The sequence below is a fragment of the Mchenga conophoros genome, linkage group LG7 (assembly GCF_057382185.1).
Source record: "Mchenga conophoros isolate Kocher_MC1m ecotype Shallow Benthic linkage group LG7, M_conophoros_male_GT1.1, whole genome shotgun sequence".
Lineage (NCBI taxonomy): Eukaryota > Metazoa > Chordata > Actinopteri > Cichliformes > Cichlidae > Mchenga > Mchenga conophoros.
Window position 1 is genome coordinate 27410944 of NC_140532.1, and position 27304 is coordinate 27438247.

Genomic DNA, 27304 nt, shown 5'->3' on the forward strand with positions numbered 1-27304 from the left:
TCTTGCAGCTGTTTGTCAAATGCAACTACTAATCTAGTTAAGAGTGGACTTCTGTAAACCAGTCCACCTCCAAGTGATAACAAGGAAAAAGCAAAAAAAAAAAAAAAACCCTTATAGCTCTTTCTGAGTCTCACCTGAACTCAAAACATTCATTACAATGTTGTTCGGTAAAGTTGGGCAGCTATTAGGTCTGTTGGATGCAAATTATGTGACATTACAGCCAAGGCTCAGCCATAAAGCCCCGAAACTTAACTGCTGAGAGCAAAAAGCGAGAAAAAAAAAAGCGGTAAATGTAAAACTTTTATTTTTCAATGCCATTTTTTTTAATGCTAAAATTGAGTGTCGCTGTTCTGGAATTATAAATACACATTTACAGATTCCTTTGAAAATTCAGAAATGTCTGTACAGATTTACCGATTTATTCAAAACATTTAAAAATTGATTACACACACACAAATCTGCACACAAATCAAAATACACACTGAAGGAAACGGTTTCCAGGGCCTAATCCGTGGATCGACTTCCTTCGAGGCGTGGACGTCTATCAGCAGAGAATGTACCTTAGTCTGTAACACAGTCAAATATATTCTCAAGCAACATTCAAGCATGCCATTCAGCGTGTTAGTATGAGCTCGGGAGCAGCTTGGGAGAACAAGAAAACAGAGACTGCTTCAGGTTGTCTTCCCAAATTGACTCAACTTTATTCTCAAGTACAACAGTTTATATAGAGGGTAAAATTCATGAGACAGCAGATTTATCAGTTTAAACCAGTACAGACCAAGATAAGGCAGCGTCTTCCTGCCCTTGGGTGAAGAAGCATCCTTTGTGTAGTTTATCAGTTCAGCTACAATTGTGATTATCTCAGCGACATATTTTCAAGGCACAAAACGAAGAGTTCTTTCATTAGTGAAATCTGAAACAAACCATTTGGCCTCAACAGGCGTCTAAAAGATTAAGAAACTAATGTAGCTGAGGGAGTGATCTCTGTGGTATTTCAACCTTGTACCAGCCTGTGATTCTCACACATCAATTCTTGGGTCAAAGAGAAAAATAACTAAAACAAAGAGGCCTTATTGAATGACAGAGTTTTCCTGTATAATGTCACTATAAAACAATATCCAGTAAATGCTCCCATGGTACTAAAATACCTAACACACACATGCACAAAATGTTTTGCCACAATGATAGTCTTATACAACTGCTAGAAATAGAACTAATTGAACTTGCTGAAGCCTGTACAGGGAGTGCAGAATTATTAGGCAAATGAGTATTTTGTCCACTTCATCCTCTTCATGCATGTTTTCCTACTCCAAGCTGTATAGGATTGAAAGCCTACTACCAATTAAGCATATTAGGTGATGTGCATCTCTGTAATGAGAAGGGGTGTGGTCTAATGACATCAACACCCTATATCAGGTGTGCATAATTATTAGGCAACGTCCTTTCCTTTGGCAAAATGGGTCAAAAGAAGGACTTGACAGGCTCAGAAAAGTCAAAAATAGTGAGATATCTTGCAGAGGGATGCAGCAGTCTCAAAATTGCAAAGCTTCTGAAGCGTGATCATCGAACAATCAAGCGTTTCATTCAAAATAGTCAACAGGGTCGCAAGAAGCGTGTGGAAAACCCAAGGTGCAAAATAACTGCCCATGAACTGAGAAAAGTCAAGCGTGCAGCTGCCAAGATGCCACTTGCCACCAGTTTGGCCATATTTCAGAGCTGCAACATCACTGGAGTGCCCAAAAGCACAAGGTGTGCAATACTCAGAGACATGGCCAAGGTAAGAAAGGCTGAAAGACGACCACCACTGAACAAGACACACAAGCTGAAACGTCAAGACTGGGCCAAGAAATATCTCAAGACTGATTTTTCTAAGGTTTTATGGACTGATGAAATGAGAGTGAGTCTTGATGGGCCAGATGGATGGGCCCGTGGCTGGATTGGTAAAGGGCAGAGAGCTCCAGTCCGACTCAGACGCCAGCAAGGTGGAGGTGGAGTACTGGTTTGGGCTGGTATCATCAAAGATGAGCTTGTGGGGCCTTTTCGGGTTGAGGATGGAGTCAAGCTCAACTCCCAGTCCTACTGCCAGTTTCTGGAAGACACCTTCTTCAAGCAGTGGTACAGGAAGAAGTCTGCATCCTTCAAGAAAAACATGATTTTCATGCAGGACAATGCTCCATCACACGCGTCCAAGTACTCCACAGCGTGGCTGGCAAGAAAGGGTATAAAAGAAGAAAAACTAATGACATGGCCTCCTTGTTCACCTGATCTGAACCCCATTGAGAACCTGTGGTCCATCATCAAATGTGAGATTTACAAGGAGGGAAAACAGTACACCTCTCTGAACTGGGAATGTACAGGTTTTTTTTGTTTGTTTGTTTTTTTAATGAAAATGATTAGTCTATCACAATGAGATAATGCTTGCTTCACATGGTACTTATAAACGTGTTGATTTCCTAGCATTTTATTTTTGGCAACAAAGAATAAATTAAATTAAGTCTGACTCTGCTCCCCCCTCCTCATTTCATGATTTGGTTTAGTCCAAGTGGTGCTGATGCTGAGATTAAAGTAAGGATGGCACCTTAAAAGTAAAGTCTGGGTTTCAAAAAAGAAAAGGGAGACAGTAGAAATTAAACTCATAGCAAGCTCCACATGAAAGAAACAGTTTGACATTTACTAGTATCAGTTAGCTTACTTCATTTCTAACAGAAAATGTGTTCTGTTAATATAGCCAAAAAGCAATTGGTGCAGACAGACCCTTTCTACATATGTACGCGAAATCAATTCTCTGACAATCCACTGCCAGGCCAAACAGATCAAACCCCTGGCTCAGGCTTAGTTATAGGTGAGCTCTTTTATGTCAAACACTGTGTCTAATTGCAGGAGGGCCTTTGGGAATTTAGATTAAAACCTTTTTGAGTTTAACTAGGTCTAAGGACAGAGACATATTTTAGTTGGCTATACTTTGTTTGAAAATTAATATACAAAGAATTATTAAAATTATAAAATTATATTTCCTAAATAATACTAAATATTATATTTACACATTTAAGGAGTAAAAAAACCCCAACTTTCACTTTTTTATTTTGGTACAAGGTACCAATCAGTGTAAACGAAATGAATGAGTAAATAAATAAATAACATTACCATTAAAAAATAAAATGTAAAGAAAATGGCACATGTCTCAACAATCTTGAGCAAAATCTAAGCAAAATATATATCCATGTTTGCAATGTGCTATAGTGTTAGTGCTGGAATGGTTTCCAAAATTAAACGGTGGGGCCCAAGGTGATATTTGTTTTCACGGGTCCCCAAATCCCTGCAGGCACCCGTGCTGGTCTGTATCAGAAAGGTGACACAACCTCTCACCGATGCTGCCTGCATCTGCAGCTTCAACCAAGTACAAATCTCCAGTTTTGTAACTCATGTTCACGATTTCAATTCTGTCCAACCAGCAAACCGACACAACCTAACCTATAGCCATGCCCACAGAACAGGCCACGCCCCCGAGTGTCAGTTTTCGTTTGACAGTGAGTAAAGTTTGTTGGGAGTCGTTGAGTTGTCAGTGATTTTAACCTTTTTGCTTAATTTCGCCTGTTTTTTCGGATTTTACTATAACGATGGAATAACAAATAAGAATGGTGGTGAATTCAGTCCACTGGTTTCGTAAATGTCTGCGGTTGCACGATAATCCTGCGCTGCAGGAGGCCCTGAATGGAGCGGACGCAGTGCGCTGTGTTTATATTCTAGACCCCTTTTTTGCTGGAGCTGCTAACGTGGGAATCAACCGATGGAGGTTTGTGACTTTATATTGTGACAGTTTGGGGTTATTAAAGGCTAACTTAACCCAGTGAAATACAGGAAGAGCATTTACTAGGTCAATATTTACACGATCCATTACTCTTGGGCCTCGGCTCCACGTCATTTAGCTAATGCTAGCATAGAATGCAACCCGATTAATGCTAAGCGCCATTGAAGAAATACACAACTTTAACTTATCGTCGCATATCAGCCAAGTATGTCCACTTAAAAGGCGAAGTGTTTAACGTAAATTAAATACTGTACATTCTTGTTCGGCTTACACTCAAAATTACATTTAAAAAACATTGGAGCTAATTCTTGATGGTGTCTGAAAGGCTTCTGCTAACCAAGTTAACTTACAACAGTTTGGTACAGAAACTATGGAGACAACGATGTCCATTTAACATGAGTAAAAGAAAGGTTCGCATGAAATGGCAAAGCCCGTTAATCACGCAAGCGGAGAGAGGTGCACTATGGGAGTTGATGTCAATTTCGATTTGCTTAGTGAGTAGCTATGCGAAAATTATTACAAAATAATTCATTGTCACGCCTGCCAAGGAAACATAGAGGTTGCTATAGTAAATTAATTGATAATGACGCTCCAACACGACATAGCTGGAATAACTGCATAAACGTCAACACTCCACCACGTTTCAGAAGAGAACGCTGTACTTTCTGTTTACTACAGGTATACTACAGGCAATATATAAACACATTTATCCAAAATTCCTCAAATGTCAGTGCTTCTCAAGCGCAACGGTTTGATACGTTATGTTAAAATTTATACCACTATAAAGTGTATTTTAAAATTCTATATATTTAATAATATTAAGGTTGTTGCATATTCATCAATTTAATTTTTTCTAGTTATAATATACTAGTGGCTTGGATATGGGTATTTGGTAATACAAAGTACTGTGTTCACTCAATAGTAGTGCTGGAGCTATGGATTATGTTTATCTGTCTATTGTATCACTTATTACTATTACTTGGTTACTTGAGTATTTGGTAAATATTAAAAGGTAAAAGACAAAACCCCCCCACAGGTCTTTTAAAAAGAACTGCTCATTGGATTGGAATATAGAATTTATAAGGTTTTTAAGTTTAACTGCATAAATTTCTTATATGCAAAAAGTAAAACAATCTCAGGTACAGTCAAAGGTCAGTCAAATAAAATAAGGTACACACGCAATCTAGATCAAGGTATAAATTAAATTTGGCTTTATTAGGCTTTCTTACATTAATAGAAGGCAAAGTCATTCTGACGGTATTATATCACCTGGATGAGCTAGATTTTGTGTCTGTTTATATGTATGTGGTTTTTGTGTGTGTGTGTGTGTGTGTCTGTGTTTAAGTCAGTTAGTGTATATTTTGTGTCTGTAAGCCTTTAAAGGAGTATGTTGTGGCTGCAATAAACAAAAGCAACAAAATCAGCATTTAGAAGTTTGCCTTTTGTGTTGATGCAAAAATTTGTGCTGCTGAAAACAGCAAGTTATAATGCTGTACATGTTAATATGTAATTATTAAGAATTATCAATACTTACGGCAACTAATTTCCCAGTGTACTAAAAAAAAGTAAAACTAAGAAACACTCAGATATTATGTTAAATTTGAGAACTGTTTAATGAACAGTGTCAAAACCAACAATAAAGATATTTGAACCCATTAATCCAATTCTTCAGTAATGAATCATGCAGCACCTCGCATCGTTTAGAGCAGGTCCCCTACTGATCGGCGGGTTAGTGGTTCAATCCTAGGCTCCTCCAGTCTGCATGCCAAGTATCCTTGGGCAAGATACTAACCCCAAGTTGCTCTCCGATGCATCCATCGGAATCTGAATGTGTATGAATGAAGTTAGGAAGTACTAAGTATAGAAAGAAAGTGCTTTTGTGAATGGGTGTGATTGGGTGAATGGGGCATGTTGTAGAAAAGTAGTTTGAAAAGAATCAGTCCATTAACCATTTACCATCCCACACACTGCGAATGCAACATTAACCCCCGGCCTCCCAACCGGAAAATCTTCTACCCGGCACGCTGTGCTGAGCATGTCTGTTTATATACTACCAGATAGGGAAAAATATGGCAGCAGGAGTTTCAGATAAGTGAGAGAATGACACTTGCTGTCGTTTGGATTTCACTGGGAGGATGTTGAACAAAATGTGATAATTACCAAAACATGCCTTAAAGACCATTGCTGCAAAAAGTAGCAGTAACACTAATTTATCCAACAAGCTGAAAAGTCATCCACTGCAAAATGAAGCCTGTTTTAAACGCGGCATTTCAGCGTCTCCCCGCACAGCAAAGAAAACGTTAAATAAACCAGCTCTGATATCTGCCACTGTTGTTTCTGAATGTTTCTGTAATTTGAGGTCAGCACATTTTTATTTTATGGTTTTTACATGTTATAAGCACAAGAGTACCTTTTTAAGGTCATTTAATTTTTATCTTGTGTATTTTTGCTTGATGTAGTTTTTCTTTTTGTTGTTGTTATATTTTGTTTGGTAAAGGTTTAGTGTTGACCACTGAAAGAGACTTTCTGTGGCAATATTGTCATTTGTGAAAAACATCTGTGTGCAAATATTGAATGGTCGATTTGAATGAGTATACCAGTGCAATTTTAGGCACTATATGATTGGAAAAAAACTTTTTTTAGGATGCTATTGAAACGTATCGCAATATGTATCATTATATAGCCCACAAAAAATTGCAAAATTAGATTTTCCTCATATCACCCAGCCCTAACTCCAAACAGACAAGAAGACAAACACTTAAAATAAACTGATCTTAATTATGATATTTAAAAAAAATCTCTTACTATAAAAGATGTTCACGTTTTAATATAATATGACAAATTAACATCCAAAAAACTAAAAAGCTGCGACTGAAATGTGTGGCACGTTGTGCTGTGGATTATGAATGATCCACACTGTTCAAAGCTGATTGACAGCTACTTTAACAAAAGTTAAAACCTAAAATAATTTAACAATTGGGGGAAACCTCGAGCCTTTCCCTGCCCAGCCAATAGTAAGTAATCTCTCCGGTGTGTCCTGGGTCTACATCAGGACATCCTCTCAGTAGGACATTATCAGCTGCAACTCCTTAGCTGGCTCATTTCAATGTGGAGGAGTAGCGCCTCTACTCTCAGCCCCTCCCATGTGACTAAACCCCCGGCCTATCGTCCACCTTGAACTTAAATGTCTCTAGGGCCAGATATCAGTACGTCCCACTGCAGCGGCACATGGTCTAAGCACAGGGTGAACGGGCGTCTCAGGAGGTAATAAAAAAAAGGGAGTCTACCACTCACTGGATTACCAGACACTTTCTCTCCACTGTACTGTATCTGACCTCTCTCAGACAGTCTCCGGCTGATGTAGTAAATGGGGCAACCAAGTCCCCTTACCTGCTGGGACAAAACGGTCGGAGTAGCCTACTACGCACAGTTTCTGTTGCCTAAACAGATAAGCAGCTACAGCTGTGGTTTGTATATTTTAGGCTTACTGTAGATTTCCTTGCTGTAAAACAAACACTGCTGGATTGAAGCTGCAGCATCACATGATGATGACTGAGCATTAAAGATTTTAAGTAAAGCATTGACCCAAAAAAATTGCTCAGGGTTTTTTGTCATGTTATTTAATTTCAAATTCAAATTGAATGAATAGTTGCAGCCCGACTGAATAAGCTGCATTCCTCACTCTGAAAAAGAGACTGGAAATCTTTCTTTTATGTTTAAGAAAAACATTGCTTTCTTGACTTTGTAAATAAAGACCACAATCACAAGAGACAACCTTCACTCTCTACCTGCACAATGAGCCTCGGCCACCTTTTTTACTGGTTCATCGCTGTTCTTTCCTTGGACCACTTTTCATAGATACGAACCATAGGTGCTGATCACTGCAAACTGGAAACACCCCACAAGGGAGTTTATGTTTATGTTTATGTCTGTGCAGGTTTCTCTTGGAAGCTCTGGAGGACCTGGACAGCAGTCTCAAGAAGCTCAATTCCAGGCTTTTTGTAGTCAGAGGCCAGCCTACAGATGTGTTCCCCAGGCTTTTCAAGGTCTGTATTCCTGTCAGTTGCTTCTCCTCTGTTATTCCTCATCTGCAAAGAATGTTCAGATAGTACAGATGCAGAATTTGCATGTGGGATATATTTATTTTTACATTTTTCTCACTGAAATTGCTGTTCTAATATTTTTCTGCATCTAAAACTAGATTAAAGATCTAGAACTGAACAAGTTCACATTCATACGTCTATCATTTGCATACAAAAACCAAACCTTTTATCTATGTTTTCAATGCTTTTAGCTAATGCATTACAATCAATTTAGCTCTCTGTTAACCATTTATCTAGTTATAAGGTAACATTTTATGCTACCTTATAACAAACCAATTCTCTGGCCCATTGTTTCTTTTAGGCCTGCCATGTGTTTCGCTGCTATCATCTGCTACCATCAGTGTGAACAGGAAACACAACAGATGAAGTGGCTGTCAAATACATTTCATTTTCTTTACTTCTTATTTCTGTTCAAACTGACCCATTTGGAACAATCCAGTTTGGCATTGTAAACCGAAGCTTGAATGCACAACTTGAATACAACAGTTTGACTTGGTGGTCTGGGTTATAAGTAGGCACATGATAGATCTATACAAGACTTACAAACTGTTAAAGCCAAAGATTTAATTAGTTCTTTGATCATTGTTACTATTTAACATCCTTTTTTCGAATTCTTTTATTCTTTGCTGCAGGAGTGGAACGTGACCAGGCTGACCTTTGAATATGACCCAGAGCCTTACGGGAAAGAGAGGGATGGCGCAATCATTAAGTTGGCCCAAGAATTTGGAGTGGAGACCATTGTCAGAAACTCTCATACCCTCTACAACCTAGATAGGTTTGTGTTTTCCACACAATTAGTCGATTTCTAGTGGTATTCCCACCACAAACGCAGGTATTATGCAACTCCATTTAGTCTCTTCCTTCCTGTATCAGCAGTCCATTCTTGTATAACGACAGGAGCTCTTTATTGACAAGTGTTTGAGAAGTAATTTTAAAAAGTAATTCTTTTACCTTAACAAAAGGTAATGAATAAGTCTTCATAGTCTGCTGCAACCAGTATTTGATAGCAAGCTTATGGACTTCGGTATCATTTTCCTTTTGTTTGTTTGTTGTTTTAACTTGTTAATCCAATTCTCAGTTACGTATAGTCAAGCCCATTTGGAAAATGACAATTTTGACCTCATACAACAACAACAGTGGCTTTAAAATTAAGCAGTTGTGAATTAAAGTGTCGACCTGCACCTTTAATACTGAAACTGATGACTGGGTTTCCTGCCTTGAGGTGATGTCCTAGATTTAGCTTCTGCTGTCTTTGGTTGATACTTGAATACCTTCCTCAGTTTTGTATTCAGGAAGTGAATCACATGCTCAGTCAAACTGAACTCAAGTGACTGACTAATCCTATAACAAATATGTGAAATTAATCAGCTATCTGATTAAACTAGAGATGGACCGATCCGATATTACGTATCGGTATCGGTCCGATACTGACCTAAATTACTGGATCGGATATCGGAGAAAAATAAAAAATTTAATCCGATCCATTAAATATCACGAAAGCACCTCGCAAAACTTGCAACACGCCGTAACTCACCTCAGAACGTTAGCAGTCGGAGCAGTATGCATCACGTGATAGAGCGGCTGTGGCATGCCGGACCTGTCGGTGGTCTGGATAGCATGTGGAGCTTCGCTAGCAACCTGGCATTTCATCTCCGACAAAGTTATCCCCGAGAGAAGTAAAGCAAGTGTGTAAGTCCATCTCTGAATGTTTGTAAAGCATTCCCACGTTAAGCTTAACAAGCGACTGCCTCTCGCTCTCCGGCTGCTACTTCAATCGTGAAACTGCTTAAATGATCAGCTGATCGGCTTTTCTGTCGCGAGTCCGTCTCTCTTGTTTGTTTTTGGCCCACTTTGCACCAGAAAGAGGAAACCAGCGGCTGAACAACAGCAGCACGTTTAAGCTTGATAAGCTGTTGTTAGAATTTATTTAATATTACTTTCTACACCAGGATCTTTTTCTACGTAGCTGACGCTGGTAACTGTGCAGGGGCGGATCTAGCAAAGTTTAGCCAGGGGGGCCGATAGGGCATTAACAGGGAAAAGGGGGCACAAAGACATACTTTTCTTTCTTATTCTCATTTAAAATGTCGAGCTTTTAATAAATAATTATCTGACACCCAAAGTTTTAATTTGATGTAAAATGAATAGAAGTCAATTACTGTATATAGTAACTATTAAGTCTAATATACCCTAGTAAGCTATAGTACTTTTTACTTTGGGAAGGTACCATCTGTGCAGTCTGCAATTTTGTTGAAGAAAGATGTTGAATCTATTTAATATTTCTTGAAAAATAATTGATTTCTGTGCATTTTTTTTCACACTGCATCAAATTAAGGTTGATTACGTCGATTAAGCATCATGAGGTGGCGCGTGAGGGGTGGTTCCTTATTTTTTATTTATTTAATTTTGTTGTTGCTGGGAGTTGGAACCCTATTAGTTAGGTTGCTTAATATTTACGCTAAGTACTCTTTAAAATACCAGAATAGGGAGGATGGTGTAGGTCTAAGTTTATTAGATTGATCAGTATTGCTGAACTATGAAATATTTTTTTTGTATACAGGTATAACAGAATAGCTTTAGTGTAGTTGTTGTTTTAAACTTGAGTATGAACTTGCAGACTTGCAAAATGCAGCAAGATATTTTAAAAAACAGTTTTGTTGATTAAAAAACACTATATCGGATTCATATCGGTATCGGCAGATATCCAAATTTATGATATCGGTATCGGTATCGGACATAAAAAAGTGGTATCGTGCCATCTCTAGATTAAACACAGATGCTCTTGCAAACTTACATCTTAAGAACAGTTCATTAATAGTTTTGTTTATTAACTGTTGTAACATTACTCAGTGTTTTCCTGGGTTAATATCACCGTGTGGTTCACCTGGAAAATAATTTCCTGATGGCTTTTTGGTACCAACATCTGGCAACTCACTTAATACAGTCTGTCCCTAATCATTAAAAAATGTGGTAATGTCAGTGTTACATCAGGGCGCACCAATTGACCATTGCTTTTAATCACTTGTTCAAAGGCTGAGCATAGTGTTGTCACGCCGTGTGGAGCCCCTTTACATATTGCCGGCACACTGTATTTCCCAGACTTCTCTCCCAGAGAGGCCACTGGTAAACTGATACAGATATGTTGCTGTGTGTTACTCAAATTTTCTTCCTTTTCTGTTTTGCTACAGGATAATAGAGATGAACAACAACAGTCCTCCTCTGACGTTTAAGCGTTTTCAGACTATTGTGAGCAGACTGGAGTTGCCTAGGAGACCTCTGCCTCCCATCACTCAGCAACAAATGGACAAATGTCACACCAAAATAGAAGACAACCATGACCAGCTATACAGTATCCCTTCTTTAGAAGAATTAGGTACGCATAATTTATCTTTTCACGTAAAGTTTTTCTATAACATTTATGTTTTTAATCTGATTTTAAGAAAAATAATTAATGGTTTGCAAACTACACAACTCTACTTTCCTTATTTATTGAATCTAAAGTTAACACATTGATCTGTATTTAAACTTATTTTGATGTGCCCAGGTTTCAGGACAGATGGTTTACCTCTGGCTGTGTGGCATGGAGGAGAGTCTCAGGCATTGGACAGACTCGGTAAACATCTGGACAAAAAGGTAAAGCTAAAGTCAAAGTGCTTTAATTGGTCTAATCCAGAATCCAGGAGTTTATTTTGAATGCTAAGTTGCATTGGCTGATTTTTTTGTTTGTTTGTTTGTTTGTTTGTTTACTTTTGTCCTCCTTGTTCTTAAACTTTCAGTAAATGCCCACAGAATAGGGATAAATTAGTAATTTGACAGTGTTGCCTCCTTGCTCTGCTATCCATACCTACTTACCTGGTAATCTCCGGATGTAATGCAAGTTTTTCCGTGTACGATGGTTAAAATGGTTTTATCGTAACAATCGAGTATACAAGATGGCTGCTGTGTTTGCTTCGGATTACTCCTCACCCCTGTTGCTTGTCACGTGCTCCATAATGTTGTGCTGTGGACATTTATGTGCTTTCTGTGTAGAGGAGTGTTGTTGTTTTCTGTTCTCATGCTGTCCTCCCAGGAGCCCAGCATGAGTAGAGGTCTCTTTTTTCCCCTCTTGGACTTTCCCATTGTAGTGTACATTTCAGTGTTTTTCCATAATACTACCGATCTCCGACCTGTCTCCCCATGTGATGTCTGTGTTGTGTATGTAAGGTCGGGGGGGGGGTCCATTTCACTGCAGGGAAACTTGCATGTGACAAATAAAGTTTTCTTGAATCTTGTATAAGTTGCCATGGCAACATTAAGCCTGTTTGCATGTAGATCACTGAGTTTTTTTTCTTCTCACACACACTGCGAATGCATCAAACATTTTTAAGTTCATTTGTTTAACTTTTGTCTCATGAATTCTTGCTTGATGTAGTTTTTTTTGTTGCTATGATCTTTTGTTTATTAAAGGTCTAGTGTTGACCACAGAAAGAGACTTACTGTGGCAGTATTGTCATTTATGAGAAACTTGTGTGTGCAACTGATGGTTTTTGTATTCAAAGTAGAAAAAAAACATTGAATGGTTGATTTGAATGAGTATGCCAGTGCAATTTCAGCCACTATATGGTTGAAAATAACATTTGTTTTTGTAGTTTATTTAAACATATGGTGATATATATCGTATATTGTGATATAGCCAAATAATATCATGATTGTGACTCCATAAGGCTTTCATTGATATACTTTTTTTTCCGTTGTAATTTTGCATTTGTGAATCACTCCCTACTTTGACTCCTGAAAGCCTTAGCGTCTTTAAGGTGCTCTGTTTGTTTCAAGTCATTCTGTTTACCTGTAGCAATTAATTTAGAGTTACTACACATATTTCTGTAAGCATTACACAGCTAGTCTTGTCTTGCTTCTTTTCAGTTTTTACCCCTCACACGTAAAAGGCTGATGAGATATTTGCGTGACCCCACTTGGGTTAGAGAGAATATATCATAAAATATAAAATACTTTTTGGCATAGTGGTTGGACAGTCATAATTTAAGTGTTGTGGACAGCATGGATAGCTAAGTTTGTAAATGTGATAACTCAAAAATGAGGCGCTGTAGGAGCTTCAAATTCATATCATAGGTGTATCTGCTAGGAGGCTGAGGGGTCACACTGGTGGGGTCAAGCTTTTTTTTTTTTTTTTTTTTTTTTTTTTTCTTTCACATGATACAGCCTCAGCTTGAAGATGATGATTCCTGATTGTGTCTGTCTCTTTAGGTGTGGGTAACCAGCTTGGAGCACTCCCGTGTTAAAACCTGCTCTCTATATGCCAGTCCTACCGGTCTCAGCCCCTACCTGCGTTTCGGGTGTCTGTCCTGCAGAGTTTTGTACTACAACCTGAGAGAGCTCTACATGAAGGTACTGTCACAGATAAAATGACTCAAAATAACCGAAGGGTGGTTTAAAATGTCTTCAATTAATATTCATCTAAAAAAGGCCTTAAAATGTTACATTGACCTAAATTTGTATTGGATAGTTATTGCATGTTTCTCTTGACTACATCAGAACTTCCAGCAGACAGTGATTCAGTTTATTTTTTAAGGTATTTATTAGTTTAAAAAAAATTTAATAATTTTTTTTAAATTACTTTTGCCAAGGAGTTCCCCTGTTTAAGAAGAGGCACCGAGGGGTGTGCTCCTACAGCAGGGGGATTACACTCTCTCAGCCTCTGGGAAAGTCTATGCAAGGGTATTGGAGTGGAGAGTCCATCTGTTTGTAGAGTCTTGGATTCTGGAGGAATAATCTGGGTTTTGTCCTTCTTGCGGACCTCTGGACCAGCTCTAAATCCTTTCGAAGATATTCGAGGGTGCCTGGGAGTTTGTCCAACCAGTTAAAGAAATGATTTGTTGACATGGAAAAGACATTCGACTGAGTCCTTTGACGTATCCAGTGGGTGGTGCTTCGCAAGTATGGGATCTCTGGCCCATTGTTACTGTCCATTCGTTCCCTGTAAACAAGAGCTTTATTCCTATTGATGGTAGTAGCTTTTCACTACTGATATACAGCAGTGACAGTGGAGTGTCATTCAGACTGGAGAGGTGTAGTCTGATGGTAACAAAGAGAGGGAAGGTAGTCAGAACTGAGGGGATTGAACTACCACAAGGCAACATTGCAGACATTGAGGACAGTTACAAGTACATGGGAATCCCGCAGGCAAATGGGAACCACGAAGAGGTTGCTAGGAAACGCGCAACCACTAAATACCTGTAGAGAATCAGGCAAGTCCTAAGGAGTCCGCTGAATGGGAAGAACAAGAGCTGGGTTATCAACACCTACACCATGCCCGTGATCAAGTAATCAAGGAGGAGATGGAAGCCAGTGGCGTCAAGACAAGGAAGCTACTCACCATGCACGGAGGGTTTCACCCCTAATCCAGCACCTTGAAACTGTACACCAAGCGGAAGGAAGGAGGCCAGACACTAGTAAGTGTTAGTACCACGATCAAGGATGACACAACGAACATCCATAAGTACATGAGGAAGATGTCCATGTCCAACCGCATGCTCAATGAATACTTGAGGAAGCAGAAACCCAAAAAAGAGGAGCAAGAGGAAGAATCATCATGGAAGAACAGGCCCCTGCACGGTATGTACCACCGGCAGATAGGATTTCTGGATGTCAGCCACTTCCTCTATCAGTGGCTGGACAAAGCTGGATTGATAGACAGCACGGAGGCACTAATCATGGCAGCACAGGAACAAGCATTGAGCACAAGATCCATAGAGGCTGGGGTCTATCACACCAGGCAAGACCCCATGACAAAATAATAGTGGCTAACTAACCGGACATAGTGCTGATAGACAAGTAGATGTAGTGATTCCGAATGACCGCAACATCAGGAAAAAGGAAAACGAGAAGTGCCAACTGCTCAGAGAAGAGCTCAAGAAGATGTGGAGGGTGAAGGTAACAGTGGTCCCAGTGGTAGTTGGAGCACTTGGTGTGGTGACTCCCAAACTAGCTTGCACTTCAATAACCCCTCATTAATGGGGTTTTAACACAGTGTTAACTGAAGATGAATTACTTTCTCATCCCAGTTTTTCCCCTGTCTGTTTTTCCATCAGGTCCGCAAACGCTGTACTCCTCCTCTGTCCCTGTTCGGCCAGCTCTTATGGAGGGAATTCTTTTACACTGCAGCCACCAACAACCCAAACTTTGACCGTATGGATGGAAACCCCATCTGTGTCCAGGTGAACCTTTGCAGGGAGTGGATGTATAAATAAGCATTACTGTAGGTAAAAGAGTTATTAGCACCTGTCTCTAGATAAAGTGCCACAAACTGACATTTTATAATACGCCGCCCCCCCCCCCCCCCCCCCCCCCCCAAAAAAAAAAAAAAAAAAGATAAACAGCTGCATTATCAATTTTGGAACTAGGTGAGAGAGACTGAAAAGTTGATTTCTCAGCTTATAAGTACAGGTAACATGTTTATCAGCCTAAATATATGTCTAAACACAGTTACTTACTATGTAACATGTTTGTTTCCAGATCCCATGGGACCAGAACCCAGAAGCACTGGCCAAGTGGGCTGAGGGTCGGACTGGTTTCCCCTGGATCGACGCCATTATGACCCAGTTGAGACAAGAGGGCTGGATCCACCACCTGGCGCGGCACGCTGTGGCCTGCTTTCTCACCAGGGGAGACTTGTGGATCAGCTGGGAGAGCGGCATGAAAGTAGGACTGTCTGTTTTTTCATTCAATCTGAAACCTGTTGTCTCCCAGGTGATGAACAGGTAAATTGACCTTATAAGACACGGTAACAGTGCTCCTTGCAATCTGGTTCTGTGTTCCTGCAGGTGTTTGAGGAAATGCTGCTGGATGCAGACTGGAGTGTGAATGCTGGTAGCTGGATGTGGTTGTCCTGTAGTGCTTTCTTTCAGCAGTTCTTCCACTGCTACTGTCCTGTTGGCTTCGGAAGGAGAACTGACCCGACGGGAGACTACATCAGGTATCTCGTACCATCACATTCTGAACACATCATTACCTCTGAGGGGAGGTAGCATGTAATCAATTCTGTTTGCTTGTTAGCCTGTTTTGTGACAGTCTAGCATCCAAAGTTTTCAAGATATCATTTCCAAATTTTGTGTTATAGTATATACCAATAACAGCTCAAAACATTGTGCACATGAGGACCAAATTGCTTTCTTTTTTTGTCCCTTGACGTCAGGGGCTTTTGAGCATGTAGATAACTGATGTCGTAATGCACTCATGTGAAAAGGATTAAAAATGTCTGTAAATTCTGGAATGGATGATTAAGCTCTGCTATAGGCTGACTTAAAGTGATTTGAAGTGAAACACATGCCATATTAAAGTTCAGATTATATTCTTTTGAAATCTCTGCAGGCATTACATCCCCATTCTTAAGGACTACCCGAACCGGTATATCTATGAGCCATGGAACGCCCCTGAGTCACTACAGAAAGCAGCCAACTGTGTGGTGGGAGTGGATTACCCCAAACCCATGATCAACCATGCAGAGAGTAGTAGGCTTAACATTGAGAGGATGAAACAAGTTTACCAGCAGCTTTCCCACTACAGAGGACTCAGTAAGTCATCATACCAAAGGGCAAAGTGTGCCACTCCCTTCATGTTGAGATTGGTTTGGATTAGGGCAGTGCAATATGAGTAGAATCTCACTGGTCCTGGTATAAGAATTTGTTTCCCTGGATTACGACATATATCACATCACAGTGCATTTTCTGTACATATATTACATAGTTAATGTAATCATTACATCAAAAGCACTATTTCTGTTTTACATTTAAATAAATCAAAAATGAAATGAACTTGGGGGCTTATGTGGCGTTATCCCATAGTGATACATGCTACATGACCCTATGGAGTCACGCAATTACTTCCCTGAAGCCTCTGCCTTTCATTACTGCTCCTGTATGTTTGTCAGGAATCTAGCTTGTGTACAAACACTGACTGCAGAGTGTCCAGTCTCGGTTGAAGTGCACCATTAAGCTAATACAGGGATGTGTTGGGTGTACAGACCATTCCACTCTAAAAACTGCACAATAATGCAACACAACAAAAATCTCCGTTATGAAAACTCAAAATGGCATTATAACAGTTGCTCTCCTACTGCTATAAGAAGAATAGCACCTCAAGATTTTTTAACTGTGGGCCTAACCCCGCTGCAGGATATTTTTTCTTGAAAATTCCATCAGTAATTCATTCTAGGAATGTGCAATTCAAATAAGAGAGAGGCTTCTGTGGATTGACTTCTATTGGACATAATTTGTTTTTGCATTCATGCACCTCACAGATGGTAACAGTAGCAGCATGACATGACAGTCTGTCTGTCGATAACCTGAACAGACTGATAAAAAACAGACACCCCAAGTCAAAATATACAGACACCCCAGGCCCGATTTAACAATCCAAGAAGGCGTCAGTTAAACAGAAGAATCTGTACTGATGCTGTTGTGTGCCTGTGACTTGCTAATAAGCCATATGCAGAGCTGAATCCGATTGAGATGCTGTGGCATGACCTTAAAAAGGTGGTTCATGCTCGAAAAACCTCTAGTGTGGCTGAATTAAAACAATTCTCTAAAGATGAGTGGACCAAAATCTCTCCACAGTGCTGTGAATGACTACCAGTTTATCACAAACGCTTGATTGCAGTTGCTGCTGTTAAGTGTGGTGCAACTAGTTATTAGGTTTAGGGGGCAATCAGTTTTTCACACAGGGCCATTTAAGTTTGGATTTTTTCCCCTTAATAATAAACACCTTTGTGCATGGAGGGAGTGTCATGTCATTATCTACCAATGACAGTGCTACCACAGTATATCTCGGCATAACAAATAATTGGGACAACATAAGAAGATTTCTCACTTTATCATTAGACAGGACATTAAATCAACATTGCACTTATAAAGTATGTATGTGTGTATGTTAGGTCTGCTAGCATCTGTACCAACAATCCAGGAAGAAGCAGAGCCACCGATGACTGATGAGTCCCAGACCAGCAGTGGCCCAGGTCGGAAGAAACAAAGAACCAAGATTCATTTTCTCCCTAAAAAGAATGTTCACAAATAAACTGTACGCAATTTGCTCATTATTGTTTTCTGTTTTCTTAGATTCTCCTCAAAGAGTTCCTGCAAACACAGAGGAAGATGTCTGCTATGAAGCTCCTGATTCTTCGACAGTCTGTCCATCCTCCACATCAGCCCCACATCCAGACCAGGAGTACCAGGCTCCTTGCATCTCCTCAGGTTGCCACACTGATCCCAGTCGTCCTCCTTCCCTTTCCTCAATACAGAGACACAGCCCACCGTTAAAGTCCAAACCGTGCTCCCCTTCATCTTCTTGTTCATCTCAGTCATCCTCATTGGGAACAAAGAGAAAAGGCCTTAGCCGCAAGGTGCGACGTGGCCAAAGGCAGCGAGGGCGACAGTACTGCACTCTAACAGCTCGTGAGGAGGCTACAGGACAAGAGGAGACGATGGAGGAGGACATGGAGCAGGAGGAGGAAAGAATGGAGGAGGAAGAGGAGACTTGTGCAGAAACTGCAGGACAGCTAGAGTGATAAAAGGTGAAACATTTGGTGTCTGCGTTTGTATTCAATACATAGAAACAAATAATTATTTACAAAATGTGGATTTTGTTGCTAGTGACTGACATGCAAGCTCAGCAAAGTCATCAAAAGAAATGAGAACAATACTGAAAAGTTGAAGTTAAGATATCTGCTAAAAAAAATCCCGTGCTCCTGTACCATGTCACACATTCTAATATGGCATTGCAGCACCTTTAGCTTTTATGTTGTATGCTATTGCATCACTTCAATAAGCTTGTGCATTGTCACATTTCTGGAGGGGAGTCAAGAACCGGTTGTCCCATTCCTTGAAATTGTTAGTCTGCTTGTTTGTCGATCTCACGTATCAATTCTAGTTGCACTTGCACTACAATCAGGTGATTTCAGTTTGTGTGTTGGAGGAGGATATTACCAGAGCAGTGAATATGGATATAACATTCAATTTTTACTGAGCACAGGGTAAGTTCAACCTGATCCAGGACAGAAACTGCTTCAGAATATCACGTTGCATAATCTACCAGACCTAATAGAAAGCAATATCCCTGTGTGCTCTGGTGAAATGGCCTGATGAGGTTCGGGCCAGTCACTCAAACACGACCTTAAGGTAGAAGGTCATTATTATATTCCATATGCCCTGTCATCGGGTTATAGTGAGCTGCCTGGAGCAGCTCCATCAGTGGGATGTGTCCCAAACTCCTGGCTTCCAACACCTTCAACACTCCTGCCCCTACGTTCATGTTGCTCTCAGTGGGTGGGGCACAGTGTCCTTAGCTGCCAGGGCAAAACAGCAAACGTGACACTACATACAATATATTGTTTAGCTTGTGTTTGGGGCCTCTGAAGCAGCAGGTCATGATGGAGATGGACCCTAGAGCCTCCTCCTCTGGGCTGGGCCTGGGACTGACTGACTGCCCGCCACTGGTTGTGGCAGTCCCACTGGCCCTATGTGTATGCGTAGTGCTCTCTCGGCTGGGGGTTCCTCTGCCAGCGTCACCACTGGGTCCAAGCCAGCTGGGCATTGGCAGTGGACCCATTCAGTGCCTGGTAGAAGTCCCTCCACGAACTGCTCCAACACAATCAAGTGAAACATGTGTAGTTATTTATTATATACACGAGTAGTCAACTGACCTCATTTTTTGGGGGCATATAATGACTTGAAGCTCAAAATAATCAAAATATTTGGTAATACAAATGCAAAACGGAAACACTTAGGCATCATCCTGAGAAGTTTTACTTACTGTACAAACATTAACATAAGGTATCAATGCGACGCACTAACTTAACTGTCAAAAACTGGCCCGTTCAGAGTGGACGTTACAGCTCCAGGGTGCTGGCATTTTGAATGCTGACGCACTGCAATAGTGCTGTCATGGAGGGAAACCTTAGATTTGATTTCAGGAGATGACCTGACCTCTCCTTTTATTTTTATCCTGGACTTTTTGTCTTTTATTACATGGATTATTTACCTAATAAATCCTAATAGTTCAGTACATGTATATTCTTTATGTATGAGCTGCTCAACTTGAGCCTGACTTTTCTTGTATTGTGTGTAAAATAACTGAGTCTCTTTCTCACAAAGAGGGTTACAGATTATTAATTCTCTTTAGATTCTGCGTATCGAAATGCTCTTACCTTTACTACGCGGCGTGAATTCTATTGCTGATTATTATTTTATTACTTTTTATAATTGTGTTTGTTTTACAATTTTAAAATCTTTCCTGCTGTTTTTTCTTCAGGTGGAATGTAAAAGAAGAATGAGGGAAGAAATAAATCCCGCACACCGGGACACGTAAAGACACACAAAGAACAATCTTCTGGATATGTGGATAAATACAAACAGAAGCATGTATATAACACTAGTGAAAGATGTACAAAAGCATTTAGATCCTACTTCAGTCAAGAGAAATGCTAAAAAGCTGTCTAGATGAGCATTTTAATCATATCATTAAAAGTAACTTGACTGCATGTGGACGTTCATTTCCCTCAGAAATTCTTAAGTATGAGTAAACGTTTATAGAATTCCACCTCTGAAGCACACGGTGAATAAGAAGCAATGTCAACTTCTTCACACTGAAGCCATACAACACACAGTGGCACTTGTTCTTCCCTTAGCACTCAATGTGTCTGTCATATTTCTGCACTAGACAATCTCTAAGGTGAAATGACGATTTTACATACAGTGACTTGTTACTATGCTTTACGAGGTTTAACGAGTGATGATCTGAATTGCAAACTAAATGAAGATGAACAAGTAAAGCTAAGTATGCCGGAAACCATCTGTGGCGGAGGTGTGGTCCCGGGCGCGTCTGCAGGGGAGGAGTGGTTCTCACCGGCATCTCCAGCACCGCCCCGTTGACGCGCCCGGGACCACACCTCCGCCACACCATCTTGTGCTCTTTGATAGAAGAAATTCAACGTCACTTCTTCAAGTTCAACCTGACATAGGCCGGCCATCTTGAGAGTTCACAATTATATTTTGTACAGGGATGGTTAGCAGTAGACAACTGTGCACTTGTCGTAGCATGGGGAACCGTTCCAGTTAAGAACTGGTACCACACTGCACAGTCTTCATCTTTAACTACAGCTGCAGGTATCAGCCCACCAAAAGCTTCAGGCAAGTTTTACTGGGTTATACACTAGGTTCAGATTTTGCAGCATCCCAATATTCCCTTTAAAGGAAAGACCAAGGGTAGATTGGCTTTATTTTGTGCACTGTATAAAGTTGTATCTTCAACTTTTTGCCATCTTTTCTTACCAAAGACTGAGCATTAGCCCATGTAACATGGATTTTCTTGTCAAAGAAACAGACTAGACTTAACTTGCTCTCGACCAAGTTAAGTCTAGTTGTTAAAGCTCAAACACCTTCAGAACTGAAGTTGCTGTAACACATACAGCCAAATTCAAAAAAGTTTCGGGGGCTTTTTTGTTTTTGTAAATAGTTTTGATGAAGAAAAGCACCAAGACTTCTTTTTTTTTCTACTCAAAAAAATACACAGACGTGAAATGGTTTTATGCTCATGTTGAGCATTAAATCAGCTGGGTTTTTCTTCTTCTTCTCTTTTTTTGTCTTCTCAGTCTGAATCTTGCATGTGGCTTCAGTGTGAAGACAGTTTTAGGAGGCACTTGTTTACACAGTTGCTCCAAGCTCCAAAATCCCCAATTTTGAATATATCTGATATTTTTTGTTACTAACTATGGTAACTAGGGAATTGGCTAATATTTGATTGTCTATGAATCCTTTGTGTATTTGGTGGTTTGTGGAAAAAATGGCAAATGGCTGACTGAATATGACAGTGGATCCTGTAGATATGGTGCAGGGGGATGGCAGGCATGAAAGAGAGTCATTTTCCTCTGTGGCAACTTAAGATCCTGCTTGTGTCACCTGAATATAGCAGAAACAAGTGTTGTGCTTTTCTCCTCACATTTATCTGTTTGTATATAAAATTAAATATCATAACCTGTCTATTTTGCTAGAAATAGTATGGAGGGGTTTTCATAAAGGCTCATGGCTGCCCAGAGTGTCCACTAGAGGGCAACACCAGATCCAGCAGTGAGTGTACTACAGTGATTCCACAGCTTGTTTTTTCTCTTCGCCTGCAGGAATAATAATGATAATAATAATAATAATAATAACGATAATAATAATAAAGTTAAACTGACTATCATTCCCTTGTTTCCTTCAACCAACAATTTTAAAAAGAAAGTGTTTTACTTTTTGAATAGATTGGATTAGCTTAATCGCTTTCTTTCACCAGCAAAGTTCAAAGATCTTCAGGATCATGGCTCAACAGCTATGAATAAGTAAAGTGACACACATCGGTACACCCTGAAATAATTTTGCACTTGATATATTATCTGCTGATTATTAGTAATTTAAAAAAAATTCTAGGTGACAACTTTAACTTTAGCATAAAATATTTTTATGAATAATTAGTCACTTTGCCAAAACAAATTGCAGGAAATTGTATTTTTTTAAGTCAGCTACCATAGACATCTCCAACTTATATTGATAGACAGAAATAAAAGAGTACTTCAATAAAAGATGTACTTTTCCTTTGTGTCAAACAAATCTCCGTAAATGTAATTAGTAAATATAATTATGAAGTCTATAACTTGTAATTTATATGCACATGTTTGTGTAAAACAAAAAAGGTAAATTTGACAACCATGCATAAGTCAAATTTACCTGCAGGAGAAAAAAACAAGTGGAAACTACGCTGGCCAGAAAAGTTCAGTTCCAACTTTTCCTAGAAGCAACAGCAGTGCTGACATGCTGGTGTGCTCCTTCACATTCTACTTGCTGACAGCATAATGTGTTGCCTGAGTCCAGCATGAAATACTTGGTTATTTATTTGTTTTGTATTCTAAACATAATGTTTATTTTCATTAAAACTGATGAAAAGTTGTGACTGGAATGCGTGTGGGTTTTTCTTTGTTTGTTTTTAATAATGTGCTCTCAGCTTGGTCCATAAAATGATTCCTTGCTACAGAGAAATGCCTTTTCCAAGTCCAAAAAACACGTGTGGACTGGTTGGGTAAAATCGCATGCACCCAAAATATCCTTGAGAGGATAAAAAGCTGGTCCAGATTGAGGAGTGTTCCTCTGCTGTGTCTGTAGAAAGCTCTGTATGAATAAACTTCAACTCAGTTTACTTACCCATTTGAAATCAGCAGCATCCCACCACCACTGTAAACAGTGTTCAGAATAACGCTTCCCCCTTTGTATGAATCACTGCCAGAGCCACAATCTGCTTGGCCTGCCGTACCTGTCAAGCGCGTCTGGAGTCCCACAGGCTAGCTAAGCCCGATAAGTCTCCTATTTCAGCCTAACGTCTTCTTTCACCTCTGGTGTCCACCATATGGTTCTGGGATTACTGCCACCACAAAAGTTGTGTGAAGAACCTTGTAGCTGCAGATGAACGTGGAGCCGAACATGGTCCACTTGTACTCAATGTCCCCAGCCCCCCTTAAAATGCAGTCTGCCGGAAGTGGGAGTTGAAGATTTCGCGGAGTGGGCCTCTGACATATGTTCTCAAGCTATGCATTGAGCTGAGCCCGACTATATCTAATTGGTATCTCCCAACCTCACGCACCAGCTCAGGTTCCTTCCCCACCTGCAAGGTGACATTGTACCAAAGGCCAGTTTTGGAAGCTGAGCATTGGAGCACCACGACCTCTGCCTCTGACTGCCACTCGATCTACAAAGCATTGAACCCTTTGGTTGCTTGGCTGGTCTCAGAGTTAGGCAACCGTTTCTCAAAATGTTCTTGATCTCGTAAAGCCATCCTGAAATCCAAAGTTGCATTACATTCAGGCAGGAAAGAAAAATTCGGACAGCTTATAGATGTAGCTTGGATCACAGTTAGTAGCATTAGCTCATAGCTTAGCACTCTACATTCTTTCAAAATATCAGCTACAAAATGTGGAGTCCAAAATAAGTGATGTCTCAGTGGCTGCAAAGTCTTTTTCACCTCTGGTGCCTGTCCATTGCTTTGTAAGGTATTTAAACTCATACTCATTTAGCTTGATCTGCTGCTGCTTACCAATCATCGTCTTAACCTGGCTCCAGCAACTCTCTCCCATAGCTTTAAAGAATGGCTCGTCTCCTTAAACCCCCAAATCAGTTCCGATACACTTCTCGATTTCTCTGTTCCTCACGTGTTCTCTTATTCTCCAAGATTGTGTTAAACACAGGACATAAAGTCCACTGCCTGTTCTCCTGGGCATGTCCGTACCTCTACAGGTATGTCATCTGAACCAACTGCCTTTACACACTTATTTTTTACAACTGTCATTGTTTCCTCCCTAATAATCCTCTGCGCTTGCTGCTTCGCTAAAGGTACTCCATCTGTCCTCATTTTCTACATTCATGAGCTCTTCAAAGTAATCCTTCCATCAATACTCTGCACTTGTTAGCACATTTCTCTTTTTCATTTTCCCTCTTTTTCTTTGGTAACTTCTTACTTTCAGTACTTTCCTATACTTCCTCATTTCCACCACCACTGCGCATCACAAGGACAAATGCACACACAGTGGAGCCCGTTCTCACTCCTGACGCGTAATATACCGACGATTTGCCACGTCCCAAAGTGTTCCATGGGAATGCGAAAGGTGTCCTTCTGCGTTCATATGCTACGTGCTGGATTGTGGATTAATCTTAACCACCACCTTAATCATGTTAGATAGTACGGAGCCCCGCAGGGGACATGGGAGAAAAGAAATTAAGACGGACTTTTGCAAGATCTCGCAAAAGTTTTGCGAAATCTCGCAAATGTTTTGCGAAATCTCGCAAAACAAACTCGGGATCTCACAAAACAAACTCAGGATCTCACAAAACTTTTGCGAGATCTCGCAAAAGTTGAATTCCAACAATGGCGGCAGCTACTTAGTTGTAATATTACTCTTTCTGGGTCACAAAATACACTTTTAAGATATTTTGAGGCGTGAATGTAGTTGTGTAAACATCAGATATCTGCTTGGTTTACAAGACATCACATATTTGCAAAAGTGCTCCGATGTTTTCGGAGATCTGACACCCACCATCTTGAAGCTAACGGGAGGTCGAGACCTACTACAGCCGGGAGGAACACCGCTTTCCCGGCACATCGTGCCTCGACCTCCCAGTTGGCTTCGATCTGGCGGCCTCCGAAGAATGCGGCTAAAACTTTTGCGAGATCCCGAGTTTGTTTTGCGAGATCTCGCAAAAGTCCGTCTTAATTTTTTTTTTCTCCCATGTCCCCTGCGGGGCTCCGTAAGATAGTGTTTTCCAAAGCGATTTGAGTAAAATAAACATACATGCGTAGATTTGTTCCAAACTGTTTTGATGTTTTCAAATTTTTCCAAACTCATAATATAGGGACATGTTGGGTGGCTGAAAGCGTAATATAATATAGGATAAAACACTTTTTTACTAAGTGTTTTATCCTATTGTAAAGTGTCCTTGGGTGACTTGAAAGGCGCTCATAAATAAAATTTATTATTATTATTATTATTATTATTATATCCACGATTTGTCACCTAGCGTAAAATGTTACGTCTTGGGACTGAGAACGTGTTGCACATTGTAGTTGTTTTGTGTCTTTTATGTTTTTTATTGTCACATTTATTTACTCTTTTTAATTCACCCAGTTTGATCTTTATTTTGTTCTATTTTATTTTCATTTTCCAATTTATTTTTTATTTGAACTAAGCGGAGTGCTCCGCAGGTGTCGACACCTGCACGAGAGATGTAGGCTACTGTTGCAGTTTAACCTACAGAGTTTATCTCGTGTGAAAGATGTCACATTACAAATTCCAAACTTGTAGTGTGACATTTGTCTCTACGATGGCTTATGGGAGGCATATCGATGCTGCTTTCCAGATGCCTCGGAACTCGAATGTTGGAACTTGGGAGTGATGTCAATCCCAAGTTAACCCAACACTTACTGATGTCATTTGCTCTTACACTGTGTTTTGTAGAGACATGATTAGTCTTTCTATCCAAGTTTTTTCTTTTTAATAAAATACCCTAGTAATTAACCATTGGTGACTAAATCTGTGAAGTCCATCATACTGAAAAGGAATCTTGGTTTTAAACATAGTACTGTGGTGGTTTGCTTACCAAGGAGGCTCAACAATGAGTCGTCTCTTCCAGGGTGCCAGTCAGGTTTCTCTCCCTGACATATAAACCTAGTTTGTTTTGCAAACCATACACAAAGGAAGCTCAAGCACTTTAAGACCTGACACTTTAAACATCAAAAGAAAACCAGCCCAGTATACTTTGTGAACACCAAGCAATATATTAAACGCTGCAATTGCACATAACAATTCCCAAAACACCCATCTACCAAAATATGTAGTTAGTAATTCTTCTACCCATTGATTAAACTCTTCATAATGATAACCTTTTTAATTTACCAGGTTTAGCTATAGGGAAGCCTTACAGGACCGAGCTGCAGACCATCTTCCTGGACTGTGCCTTGAAAATAATCCTGAAAACCACAGCGGTTTTCTCCTTGGTGTTTTACAAACACGAGGTAAGCTAGCACGGGAACTCACTGAACGAGGTGGCCAAGTGTTGACCGTGATGCGTTGCAACAAACTGATCATTTCCACTCTGATCTCTCTCGCACTTCATTCTGTGTGTTGGTCCATATGAAAAGGAGTGATTGGCTGATTGGCTGGTTTCATTTTTTGGAGGTTGGGCAGTTCAGACTCCTTGCATAGTGAATGTAAAAGAACACAGTTTTTAAAATCAGCTTTTTTCACTAGCCATCACTCAACAAATTATAGCTTTGTTACTTTGTGGGTTACATGATGCTGAAAATTATTATTAGTTCTTGTTTTTAGTACTTTGTACTATGTTTATTTGTTGTGTGTTGTGTCTGTATTGAGAGTGTGCATGTAAGGATGCATGACTCGTGCCTGCAGAACAGGTGCAAATAAAATAACCTGAACATGAACCAAATCTCCTTGTCCTCTTTTTCTCGTCCCGAACATGCACCAAACACCTTCTTGGCACTTTCCCTCAGCACTACAGCTATATTTTCCCAGTCATCTGGTAATACTTCCTTACCACTGAGAATCTGGCTCAACTTCTGGAATTCTGTGCAACATTCGTCCCTCTTCATCTTCAACCATTCATTGCTGCCTAGTCATATTCTTCCCTGCCACCACCTTACAGCCTCCTGTTTCTTTTGCACCATCAGCATTTGATGTAGTTCACCTGTGTGCTCCTTCCTCCACTCTTATATTCTGTTTCCCCATCTGTTTGAAGTATGTGTTCACCTCAGCTTTAACACCATACCACTCGGTTTCCTTCACCTACATGTTAACCCCAATCACCCCAGG

At 40.1% G+C, this 27304-nt stretch overlaps 1 protein-coding gene across 2 annotated transcripts; it reads left to right on the plus strand.

The window, feature by feature from the left end:
* Nucleotides 1-3499: 3499 nt before the first annotated feature.
* On the plus strand, nucleotides 3500-22880 carry cry2 (cryptochrome circadian regulator 2). Of its 2 annotated transcripts, none has more exons than XM_085283207.1 (13): nucleotides 3500-3793; nucleotides 7746-7854; nucleotides 8544-8686; nucleotides 11100-11284; nucleotides 11456-11544; nucleotides 13156-13296; nucleotides 15000-15125; nucleotides 15424-15609; nucleotides 15732-15883; nucleotides 16279-16481; nucleotides 17840-17920; nucleotides 18021-18475; nucleotides 20212-22880. In XM_085283207.1, exons 1-12 carry the CDS (start codon nucleotides 3636-3638, stop codon nucleotides 18467-18469), a joined length of 2022 nt encoding a protein of 673 aa, XP_085139333.1. In that variant the 5' UTR covers nucleotides 3500-3635; the 3' UTR covers nucleotides 18470-18475; nucleotides 20212-22880. The 2 variants fall into 2 exon arrangements, with proteins under 2 accessions (XP_085139333.1, XP_085139334.1); XM_085283208.1 differs by lacking the exon at nucleotides 20212-22880 and having other exon boundaries at nucleotides 18021-18155; nucleotides 18263-18461.
* The last annotated feature ends 4424 nt before the right edge of the window (nucleotides 22881-27304 follow it).